This window comes from Schistocerca cancellata, chromosome 2 (genome assembly GCF_023864275.1).
Source record: "Schistocerca cancellata isolate TAMUIC-IGC-003103 chromosome 2, iqSchCanc2.1, whole genome shotgun sequence".
Classification (NCBI taxonomy): Eukaryota; Metazoa; Arthropoda; class Insecta; order Orthoptera; family Acrididae; genus Schistocerca; species Schistocerca cancellata.
The window spans coordinates 144,087,241-144,100,094 of record NC_064627.1 but is presented as its reverse complement, the minus strand read 5'-3'; the positions used below and the strand labels follow the sequence as shown (position 1 = coordinate 144,100,094).

The following is a 12,854-nucleotide window of genomic DNA, read 5'->3' as shown; positions in this document are numbered from 1 at the left end:
TTTCCATTTTCCTATCGATCCTTGAAACGAACCATTCAAAATCTTTTGCTGTGATGTAGATGAATTTACTGTTGGTAATGATGATGGTTTACACTGAAGTTTGCCATATAAATTGGTTTCCACGCTGGCATCGGCGATGGAGTAATTCCTTGCTCCACCAGTGTTGTCCTAATTTTGTTTCCATTTTCTTCATGAAATATGTGTACAGCATAATCATGACTGCAATCCTGGACGTAATATCCGGAGGTACGACACAGTACGTCGAATTAGTTGCTAAGCCCTAACTGTTGGCTTATCCTTCCCCTGCTTGTTCCGTGAAAGGTTTCGCTCCATGTCAATGGAGGGACGAGACAGGCGTCTCACGAAATATCCTGTTTCTCGAAACAGTTATTGTAAACGAACAGCTGGACAAGACGTGGTCAGTTTGAGGGTATACAGAACTTGTTGCTTTATCTCCACGACCTAAAAGGATCACGTAAATAGTCAAAATCTTGCGTAATCGTGAGAACGTTCGCAGTCGCATAAAGAGCAAAGCTTTAATGACTTACTCCTTTCATTATTTTCTTACTTGTATACAGTGATGTATTTGTGCCCCGTAACAGGAGCTGGCACTCAAGCATGCCCCAGGAAAGCTGCACGCCATTGCCGGGGATGTGAGCGACGAAGCCAGCATCCTGGCTGCCTTCAAGTGGGTCAAGGACAACCTGGGCGGCGTCGACATCCTCGTCAACAACGCTGGTGTATTCCCGAACAGTAGTCTCACAGGTAAGAGCAGCATTTTTGGAGTATCGGATGTCGTTTATTTAAAAGCACTTGTAAAATCAACCAACTGAAAAATAATGATGTACTCAGCATCTAGATCTGCATCTACACACTTTGCAGTCCACCATACGGTGCGTTATGGAGGGTACCTTGAACCACTGGTAATTATTCGCTTTCCTGTTCCATTCAGAAGTGGAACAAGAGAGAAACGGCTGTCTATACGTTTCCCTACAAGCCACGATTTCTTTTATCTTGTCTCCGACGTCATTTCGCGAGATACACTCCTGGAAATGGAAAAAAGAACACATTGACACCGGTGTGTCAGACCCACCATACTTGCTCCGGACACTGCGAGAGGGCTGTACAAGCAATGATCACACGCACGGCACAGCGGACACACCAGGAACCGCGGTGTTGGCCGTCGCATGGCGCTAGCTGCGCAGCATTTGTGCACCGCCGCCGTCAGTGTCAGCCAGTTTGCCGTGGCATACGGAGCTCCATCGCAGTCTTTAACACTGGTAGCATGCCGCGACAGCGTGGACGTGAACCGTATGTGCAGTTGACGGACTTTGAGCGAGGGCGTATAGTGGGCATGCGGGAGGCCGGGTGTACGTACCGCCGAATTGCTCAACACGTGGGGCGTGAGGTCTCCACAGTACATCGATGTTGTCGCCAGTGGTCGGCGGAAGGTGCACGTGCCCGTCGACCTGGGACCGGACCGCAGCGACGCACGGATGCACGCCAAGACCGTAGGATCCTACGCAGTGCCGTAGGGGACCGCACCGCCACTTCCCAGCAAATTAGGGACACTGTTGCTCCTGGGGTATCGGCGAGGACCGTTCGCAACCGTCTCCATGAAGCTGGGCTACGGTCCCGCACACCGTTAGGCCGTCTTCCGCTCACGCCCCAACATCGTGCAGCCCGCCTCCAGTGGTGTCGCGACAGGCGTGAATGGAGGGACGAATGGAGACGTGTCGTCTTCAGCGATGAGAGTCGCTTCTGCCTTGGTGCCAATGATGGTCGTATGCGTGTTTGGCGCCGTGCAGGTGAGCGCCACAATCAGGACTGCATACGACCGAGGCACACAGGGCCAGCACCCGGCATCATGGTGTGGGGAGCGATCTCCTACACTGGCCGTACACCACTGGTGATCGTCGAGGGGACACTGAATAGTGCACGGTAAATCCAAACCGCCATCGAACCCATCGTACTACCATTCCTAGACCGGCTAGGGAACGTGCTTTTCCAACAGGACAATGCACGTCCGCATGTATCCCGTGCCACCCAACGTGCTCTAGAAGGTGTAAGTCAACTACCCTGGCCAGCAAGATCTCCGGATCTGTCCCCCATTGAGCATGTTTGGGACTGGATGAAGCGTCGTCTCACGCGGTCTGCACGTCCAGCACGAACGCTGGTCCAACTGAGGCGCCAGGTGGAAATGGCATGGCAAGCCGTTCCACAGGACTACATCCAGCCTCTCTACGATCGTCTCCATGGGAGAATAGCAGCCTGCATTGCTGCAAAAGGTGTATATACACTGTACTAGTGCCGACATTGTGCATGCTCTGTTGCCTGTGTTTATGTGCCTGTGGTTCTGTCAGTGTGATCATGTGATGTATCTGACCCCAGGAATGTGTCAATAAAGTTTCCCCTTCCTGGGACAATGAATTCACGGTGTTCTTATTTCAATTTCCAGGAGTGTATATATTGGTGGCCACAGGATCGGTCTGCAGTCTGTCGCATATGTTAGTTGTGTCAACGTTCCTAGTAGTGCGGTGCCAGTTTGTGCCCCAGTTGACATAAGATCTGCTTGGGCCGCCAAGTTGATAGGTGTGCCAGATCTGTGTACAAATGGTATCACAGTAGTGAGAACTGACACAGTGAAAGTATTCTACAACAAAAGCAGAAACTTTCCAGTAAACACGGGTTCGCAAATGAGCCATTTACGGGGTAATGTGAATGTGTGGTTTCGAGGTGCCACTGACTTCAGAATCAAATGTTGTCCCAGTTAGTATAAATGTATTTGAAATTTAGACTTTTCGTTTATGTACTCTTGCAACGCGGCTGAAATTTCACCCACAAAGTAGACTTCAAAACTTGAAGTCTCTCGTATGTTGGTCTTTAGCCTATGAGCTAATTCTTTGGAGAATTTTGCGACCTACAATGTTCTACAGAGGTCTCTGCTTGTCAGAAGAAGGTACATCTCCAACGAAAAGGGAAAAGAGCTTCAGCGAATCGTCAGTAATGTCGCCATTATTCAGCGACATTGGTAGGGTGCGTTTCTCCGTTCCTCTGTCTCGGTCGCGGAGTTTGACGAATCGCCTCAAGTCACCCTTTCACCGGATACGAACCCTATGTACAAACCAGCGCCCATGCCCTATGGGGAACTAGTTGGAGTATCCTGCAATAAGTTGAAAGGTGGCATATGAAAGGTGGCTACACTGAGTCACAGCGCCAGAGATTGCGCCAAAGAGTATTATTCAGCCGCCTCCACTGGCAGTTCTTGTCGAGAAATCGTGGTGGAGAGTGCTTGTTGAGATGTAGCAGTGGTGAGTCGTTGTTGAGAAGTTCCCATGGAGAGTGCTTGTTCAGATGTTGTCATATTGTTTGATGGGCTAGACACCAGATATTGTTGGATTGGGGATGCTGTAATGATCCGAGTGTATGTTTCGTCAATATATATGAAGGTAAAGAAAATCTTTTATTTTTTATTTAAAATGTGCTAAATAACAATGTCTCTTGGTCACAGGTTCAGTCAACAAAGCATCTGGCTTGTGTTCATGTATTAGAGTGTAATTCTGGTTTCTATATGCAATTATAGTATTTCTGTTTTTTTTTAATTACTTCAGTATAAATGGTGTTTAAAATATCTAGTCTTATTGAGGAAGAACCGTGCCAGATGTGTACGTTGAATCATACTTCCACACACAGAACAGTTACACTTGTGCTTTGTTGTTTCGTAGGTTTTATAGTTGCTGGGGACTTAATTAATTAATTGTGTTAACGGTAGTTTCCTTTCATTCTTTGTTGTTATTCTATGCAGTCAGATTGCGTACTAATACCACTCAGGGCCAACCGGTTACGAGGCTGCGTAACCGGACAGACAGCGACGGAAAACTAAAATTATTTGCATATTAATATTTAATTAAGCCCCCATGAAAAGTTCCCTGTAAACCATTACTCGCCGGCCGCGGTGGCCAAGCGGTTATAGGCGCTCAGCACGGAACCACGAGACCGCCGCCTCGGGCATGGATGCGTGTGATGTCCTTTGGATAGTTAGTTTTAAGTAGTTCTAGGGGACTGATGACCTCCCATAGTGCTCAGAGCCATTTAAACCATTTTGAAACCATTAATCGTGTCTGTCAGTATCGCCGTTACCTGTTGAGAGGTTTGACAAACAACACCCAAATTTACACACATGACTTCACTCAGTCAACTGTTCTCTTTTTTTATTCCTGGCATATTTTGTTGTTTAAAATATCTATTAATACGTACAATACATTACTTACATCGATTCTAGCGTATCTAATATAAGAATACGTTGGTCCAGGCACAGTCATTGCTTAAAGTTAAGTAATTCCTCTACCTGTGAAAATCTGGTGAAGGAAATACACTATGTGATCCAAAGTATCCGGACACCTGGCTGAAAATGACTTACAAGTTCATGGCGCGCTCCATCGGTAATGCTGGAATTCAATATGGTGTTGGCCCACCCTTAGCCTTTATGACAGCTTCCACTCTCGCAGGCACTACGTTCAATCAGATGATGGGAGTGTTTCTTGGGGAATGGCAGCCCAGACTTCACGGAGTGCTGCACTGAGGAGAGGTATCGGTGTCGGTCGGTGAGGCCTGGCACGAAATCGGCGTTCCAAAACATCCCAAAGGTGTTCATAGGATTCAGGTCATGGCTCCGTGCAGGCTAGTCCATTACAGGGCTGTTATTGTCATGTAACCAATCCGCCCCGGGCGTGCATTATGAACAGGTACTCGATCATATTGAAAGATGCAGTCGCCATTTCCAAATTTCGCTTCAACAGTGGGACGCAAGAAGATGCTTAAAACATCAATGCACGCTTGTGTTGTGATAGTGCCACGCGAAACAACAAGGGTTGCAAGCCACTTCCATGAAAAACACGACCACACCACAACACTACCGCCTCTGAATTTTACACAGATGACGTTCACCGGGCATTCGCCATATCCATACTGTAGTCTACTACGGTCGGCAGGGAAGAACTAACAATCAATTTGAACACACTTATTACAATAAAAAAAACACCTTCTTGGCATACACAAAAGTTTTCAATGCAGAACAAACAAAAAAAAAACACAGAGGAAACAAGACAATGGAAGAAAATACTGATCAAAACTACTCTACAAAATACAATGTGCTGCTAGAAGACTGCGGAGAGAGAATACAATGCTAGGGCCGGCGTAAATACTGGCCGGAGCTGTTCCTAGCGGTTGGTAAACGCTGCCTATCTGACGGTCTAAGCGTGCTTATAAAGCCAGGTCGGCGGAGTGCTACAGCAGTCGTATGAGTTCTGATTGGTGGAACACTGTCACATTTTGTCTGGCGAAGAAGTTATGTGTTTATTTGGAAAGTATATTACTGTTTCTGTCCGCTGGCGAAGTTTCTCTCCGGACTGCTGAAAGGGGATTAGCAACCCATCTTGCGTATCGGTTCTGCAGGCCCTCTAACAATAAGGGGCCGCTACGACACACACCCTGCCATAAGTTCGCCACATTGTGTGCGGTGATTCGTCACTCCACACAGCGTTTTTCAATGTCCAATCGTCCAATGTTTACGCTCCTTACACCAAGCGAGGTGTCGTTTGGCATTTACCAGTGTGATTTGTGGCTTATAAGCAGCATCTAGACTATGAAATCCAAGTTTTGTCACCTCCCGCCAACTGTCATAGTACTTGCAGTGGATCCTGATGCAGTTTGGAATTCCTGTGTGATGGTCTGGGTAGATGTCTGGTTATTACACATTACGACCCTCTTCAACTGTCGGCGGTCTTTGTCAGTCAACAGACGAGGTCGGCCAGTACGCTTTTGTGCTGTACGTGTCCCTTCGGGTTTCAATTTCACTATCATATCGCAAACAGTGGACCTATGGATTTTTAGGAGTGTGGAAATCACGCGTACAGACGTATGACACAAGTGACACCCTATCACCTGACCATGTTCGAAGTCCGTGAGTTCCGCGGAGCGCCCTATTCTGCTCTCTCACGATGTCTAATGACTACCGAGGACGCTCATATAGAATACCTGGCAGTAGGTGGCAACACAATGCACCTAATATGAAAAAGTATGTTTTTGGTGGTGTCAGGATACTTTTGATCACGTAGTATACTACGTACAGAGCCTTCTGGTTACCTGCGTATTTACACTCGGTGAATGGACAAACAAACTTCTAACGACTTGTTCGAATTATTTCACTTTTTAATTACGAAAAAAGGCACAGTTATACAAAAATGTAGCACGATTCCTGCTACTGTAGCACGATTCCTGCTCCGAGACACGGACAATTATACTGCTGAAAGGTGACATCGCCGACGAGGGAAGACATCAACAATGAAGGGATACAACGGGTTTGCAGCTGTCAGCATGTCATCCATTACCATCGCAGGTCCCATGCGAGACCAGGAGAATGTCCCCCATAGCATAATACCGGTCCCACCAGCCTGCGTCTGTGGCGCGCTGCACCTCGACGACGACGTTTGTGGAGACGACCATCGACATAGTATAGCAAAAAAGTTACTCGCCCGAAGAGCAGACATGTTTCCACTGATCGACGGTGGAATACCGATGGTCCCGTGCCCACTGCAATCATAATCGACGACATCGTTGGGTCGACGTGTGAACACTTAGGAGAGGTCTGCTGCGGAGCGCCATGTTCAATAACATACGATGAACAGTGTGCTCCAAAACACCTGTGCGTGCACCAGAATTGTGTTCATTCGGCAGAAATGCCTCAAATCACCATCTGTCCTATTTTACAGAGCAAACAAGCCCCCGAACCCCACTTCCCGTAAAGTGTCGTGGACGTCCAAGCATTTTGCGTTTAGTGGTAGTTTCACGGTCCTACCTCATTCTGCAGATGCTCAGGCGCCTGATAAAAGCTTCACTGTCCTTTTACGTCTTTCCGTAGATGCTCACACACCGGTACTACGTGGTCACTCGATCAGATTCGCCGTTTTCGAGATACTTGTTCACAGGCTCTGTGTAATCGTAATCTGTCCTTTGTCAAAGTCGCTTATCCCAGCAGATTTCCCCATTTGTAGCCCATATTTTCGCTAGCGTGATCTCCCGTCATTGTCTGCCCCCATTACATTCTTTTGCTACAGCGTCACGGGCGAGCATTACCAGCAGGCGGCGTCCAACGGCGTGATAGGCAGTGGTCATAATGCTTTGTCTTAGCGCTGTAAATGTTTTAACTAATTTTGGGTGCGCCTAAAAGTTCGAACCTTGTTGGAGCAACATTTAACTAAGTGTTTGTGAGGAAGGATAATCGATAGTGGTGATGAGAATGATACGAAATTATCTCTGATGGAAGGAAGAAGTGATAACAACGGAAATCACTAACGAAGTATATCACAGCTTTCAGTGTCAGCTGAAGAACGGCAGCAGGAGTTATCACTGCTGAGAACAGTGACTATCTTGTGCCTTTTTTTCCTACAAAGTGGCTGGAGATTATCTGAACTTTAGGTGATAATCTCTCTGGACAAACGAGAAAAATAATTCCCTAAAGAAGGGAAACGTTAGAAATAAGGTTTCTTGTCTCCCATTGGCTGTCCACAGCAGGCACTTAAAAAGTAGTGTTGTCTTTCTTTCCTCTCATTGATCACTTTCTGAGAACTGAGACTTCCAGATAGAAGTGAGAACTAGGAATGGCAGCAATCTGAGATTGAACGTGCGTGGAAAAAGACTTACATAATGTGAGAGTGTGTTGTACTGTGTGTCATTATTTTCAAAAACTCGGTGTGTCATTGTTTTCAAAAGCTGTACTTCTGATAAATAAAAATCATCTTCAGAGCCCTCAAGAATTATTTAAACACGAATTTCCAATAGCTTCGCAGCCCATGAAACTTGAGACGATCTTCAGTAAAGTGGAATCATTGGACCAATGACTGTGATCAAGGGACACAACTATAGATGACGCAAGCTGTGTGGAAATAACATTTGTGAGGTGTGCGTGGAGTGTACATGTTGACCTGCAATACCCACATGAAATGTCTGGCTGTTACAGCCACTCCACAGCATCAGTTTTTCGGTAGTAATGGCGAGTGGAATGGCAATGTCAGTGGTATTTGAGAAACCCACCACTGGTATAGTGAAAAACAAGAAACATTCTCATACTCCGGCGTCCATTCTGTTATCATATCTTACTACGATGCCTGTAAAACAATAAACTGGTAGCCAAGATCGCAGGAGTTCTTTTTATTCCATGATTACTGGTTTCGGCGAAACTAAAGCCGCCATCATCGGATCTTAGGACACATACAGTTTACAATATCAAGGGAAACAATGGTGATATTAAAGTTGCCTTTAACACGCGGGCATTACAAAATTGTCGCAAGGTCTGCGTCTTATAGGCAACTATTAGTATCACTATTGTTTACCTTGATGTAATCTGTATATGATGATGGCGGCTTTCATTTCGCCGAAGCCGGTAATCATGGAATAAAAAGAATTCCTGCGATCTTGGCTACCAGTTTATTGTTTTACAACCATTTAGGTCGCTCCCACATCAGCAAAATGTGCTTCCTACAAAATTACTACGATGCCACGTTACATCGTACTAAGGGAGGCCATAGTCCGTCTATACGTGTGAAACACACTGGTCGGTGAACATCTTGATCCTGGCTTCTTGATTGTGCTGCATTCTGCAAGTCACCTTATGAACTGTGTCGAAGTGTGGTGGAGAATACTTTTGGTATCTCCACTATTTGCCCGACTTTATGTTCCATTCGCAGATTGCGCACTGGAAGAACAAACGTCAGTGAGCCTCTATATCGCTGAAATTTCTCCTCATAGGCGGTTGACAAGATTTATGTGGCAGGAAGTAATATGTTGCTTGACCCACCTTTGCACCTACACTCTCCGGATATTAATAGTAAGCTTGATTTTTAACGTCCGCCGCAGCAGTTCTATGAGCTAGTTGATATAGCAAAAACTTTTAAGCTAGTACAATAAAATTCCTTTTCATTCTCGTGACCAGATGGCAGGACGGAAGACTGGAAGCGCATCCTGGACGTGAACGTGTTGGGTCTGAGCATCTGCACCAGGGAGGCCGTGCAGGACATGCTGAAGAGAGGTGTCGACGACGGCTTCATCATCCACATCAACAGGTGGGCTTGTGATACGTCTTGTGACAGCAATGTTTCTTATTTTTATTATGTTACGTATTTATGTTATTTCTGTAGTCTTCAGTCTAAAATACATAGTTTTGGCACAGATTTCCGTTCGTGAAGAAAACGTTTGAAGGAGTTTCTCACGCCTACTGGGCAGAAAAGCAGAAGCAATCATGGTCGATGCTAAAGAGTTTACACACGGACACGTGTTACGTAAAGCCCCAGCATACAATCGCGTAAAGATTTAGAACGTTATTTACAGGCAAAAATGCCTCCAGAAAAAAAACTGTGCAGTCTTACCTGTACATAACTACATCATGCTCAAATTAACAACGTGGCACTACGCAAAACTGGCGCTAATAGCATAAGCACATAGGGAACACACACGGCACAGATCTGTAAGTCCACGGTATTGGTGATAAGTTGAGAAAACCGTCCCGAAACACGTGTGCTACAAAACGCCACTGTTTCCTGCGCATGTACCCCGACATCAATATGGGATATGATCACCATGCACACGTACACAGGCCGCACAACGGGTTGGCATACTCTGGATCAGGTGGTCGAGCAGCTGCTGGTGTATAGCCACCCATTCTTGCACCAGTGCCTGTCGGAGCCCCTGAAGTTTCGTAGGGGTTTGAAGACATGCAGCGATACGTCGACCGAGAGCATCCCAGAAATGCTCGATTGGGTTTGGATCTGGAGAACGGGCAGGCCACTCCATTCGCTTGATATATTCTGTTTCAAGGTACTCATCCACGATGGCAGCTCGGTGGGGCCGTGCGTTATCATCCATCGGGAGGAAGGTGGGACCCACTGCACCCCTGGAAAGGCGGACGTACTGGTGCAAAATGACGTCCCTATACGCCTGATCTGTAACAGTTCCTCTGTCAAAGACATGCAGGGGTGTACGTGCACCAATCATAATCCCAACCCACATCATCAAACCACGACCTCCATACAGATCCCTTTCAAGGATATTAAGGGGTTGGTATCTGGTTCCTGGTTCACGCCAGATGAAAACCCGACGAGAATCACTGTGCAGACTATACCTGAACTCGTCCACTGTTCCAATGCCCATGTACTGTGTTCTTGATACCAGGCTTTACAGGCTCTCCTGTGTCCAGAGGTCAGTGGAATGCACCTTGCAGGTCTCCGGGCGAATAAACCATGTATGTTCACTCGTCTGTAGAATGTGTGTCTGGAGACAATTGTTCCAGTGGCTGCAGTAAGGTCCCGAGCAAGGCTACCTGCAGTACTCAGCGGCCGTCTGCGAGCGCTGATGGTGAGATATCGGTCTTCTTGTGGTGTTGAACTCTGTGGACGTCCCATACTGTAGCGCCTGGACACGTTTCTTGTCTGCTGGAATCGTTGCCATAATCTTGAGATCACACTTTGTGGCACACGGAGGGCCCGTGCTATAACCTGCTGTGTTTGACCAGCCTCCAGTCGCCTTAGTATTCTACTCCTCATAACGCCATCAGTATGTGCTCTTTGAGATTTTCAACACACAGTCACCATTAGTACGTCTGAAAACGTCTGCACACTTACTCGCTCCACCGTACTCTGACATGCACCAACACACCTCTGCGTATGGGGACTGCTGCCAGCGCCACCGTGTGACGACCGCATGTCAAATGCACCAAATGGTCATACCCCGAAGTGATTTAAACCCGCAAACTGCCCACCAGAGCGTTGTTTCACCATGTATCAGCATTATCCTTAATTTATGAGCATGATTGTATTTAGTTTTTGAGGCGACAATCATTAATAAGGTTTAAAATACACTGAGGTGACCAGTAGCATGGGATACTTCCTGACGTCATTTTCCTGGCGTAGTGTAGCGACTCGACGTGGTACGGACTCGACTAGTCGTTGGAAGCCCCTTGCAGAAATATTGATCCATATTGGCTCTATACCCTTCTATAAATGCGAAAGGGGTGAAGGTGCTGGATTTTGTGCACGAACCGACCTCTCGATTCTGCCCCCTAAATGTTCAGTGTGACTAATGTAGTCCGCTAGAACTTAGAACTACGTAAATCTAACTAACCTAAGGACATTACTCACATCCATGCCCGAGGCAGGATTCGAACAGGCGACCGTAGCGGTCGCGCGGTTCCAGACTGTAGCGCCTAGAACCGCTCGGCCACGCCGGCCGGCGTGGCCAAATCATTCCTTCGAATTGTCCAGAAGGAGCTTCAATCCAATCGCGAACAACTGTGGCCCGATGACATGGCACATTCTCATCCATAAAATTCAGTCGCTTTCTGTGAACATGAAGTCATAAGGTCCATGAGTGGCTGCAAATAGTTTCAAAGTAGCCAAAAATAAACATTTCCTGTCAGTGATCTAGTCCACCCCATGTAAACACAGCCCACACCATTATAGAGCCAGCACCACACAACCATCTTGTGCAATGGCTTATGGACGACCTGGGTCCACGGCTTTGTGGGGTCTCCACCAGACTTGAACCATACTATCGGCTCTTACCGAATAAAATCTGGACTCATCTGACAAGGCAACGGTTTCCCAGTCGTCTGGGGTCCAACCATTTTGGTTACGAGCCCAGGAGAGGCGCTGCAGTGTGCTGCTCCCGAAGACATTCGTGTCGGTCGTCTGCTGCCATAGCCCATTAACTTCAAATTTCGCCGCACTGTCCTAATAGAAACGTTCGTCATACGTCCCACGTTGATTTCTGCGTTTATTTCACGCAGAGTTGCTTGTCTGTCAGCACTGACAACTCCACGCGAACGTCGCTGTTCACAGTCGTTAAGTGAAGTCTGTTGGCCACTGCGTTGTCTGTGGTGAGAGGTAATGCCTGAAATTTGGTGTCCTCGGCACTCACTTGACAGTGTGGATTTCGAAATATTGAATTACCTAACCATTCGGAAATGGAATGTCACACATGTGAAGCTCTAACTACCATTCAGCGTTCAAAGTCTCTTAATTCCCGTCGTGCGGGTATAATCACTTTGGAAATGTTCTCGCATGAATCAACTGGGTACAAAAGAATGACAGCTGCGCCAGTTCTCATCTGAGCCTATAAAGCAACCGACCACTTGTAAGTTATGTTAAATAAGCCGAAGCTACCCGACACCAGCCGACATGAGGTATTTTGTTCAGATATGGTAAATCAGTCTTTTCATCGTGCAATCTGAGGTAGCTCTTTACTGTTGTACTCAGAATGATAGCGTCCAGTGCCGTCACAGTCAGGTAAACAATTTAATTCCGGACTATGGTGGTTGTTTGAGTGCAAACTGTTTTCACCCTACCTACATCGTCTTTCAAACGAGTTCTTTGACATTGTATAACAGCCGGAGAGACGGGTGGTGCCTCAGTTGTAAGTGCTAACGTGCTAGTGTATAAAAATGTCATGGTCATTTTTGTGTGAATCCTTGCTCAGAAAGATATCAGAAAATGTAGCAGGTTAGTAAAGAGACCTCTCACAGTTTCTCCGATCATTGGGCCAAACCAATGAGGGCTTAACTAAAACGGTAATTGTAACAACGCTATGTATGAAGTATTCACAGCCTTCTTCGCACATTAACAACAAATTACTCCTGATGGATGTGATGGCGATAATGAACGAAAGCTCACGTTTTTACCGAGCGAGGTGGCGCAGTGGTTAGCACACTGGACTCGCATTCGGGAGGACGACGGTTCAATCCCGTCTCCAACCATCCTGATTTAGGTTTTCCGTGATTTCCCTAAAATAGTTTTAGGCAAATGCCG

At 46.7% G+C, this 12,854-nt stretch overlaps 1 protein-coding gene across 1 annotated transcript in view; it reads left to right on the top strand.

Annotated features, from left to right (window-relative positions):
• LOC126161434 (dehydrogenase/reductase SDR family member 11-like) overlaps positions 1 to 12,854 on the top strand; it is a 46,490-nt gene that overhangs the window by 14,563 nt on the left and 19,073 nt on the right. The window contains exons 2-3 of the mRNA XM_049917235.1: positions 603 to 765; positions 8,990 to 9,119. Coding sequence (XP_049773192.1) covers positions 603 to 765; positions 8,990 to 9,119 — 293 coding nt within the window. The remainder of the gene's footprint in view (positions 1 to 602; positions 766 to 8,989; positions 9,120 to 12,854) is intronic.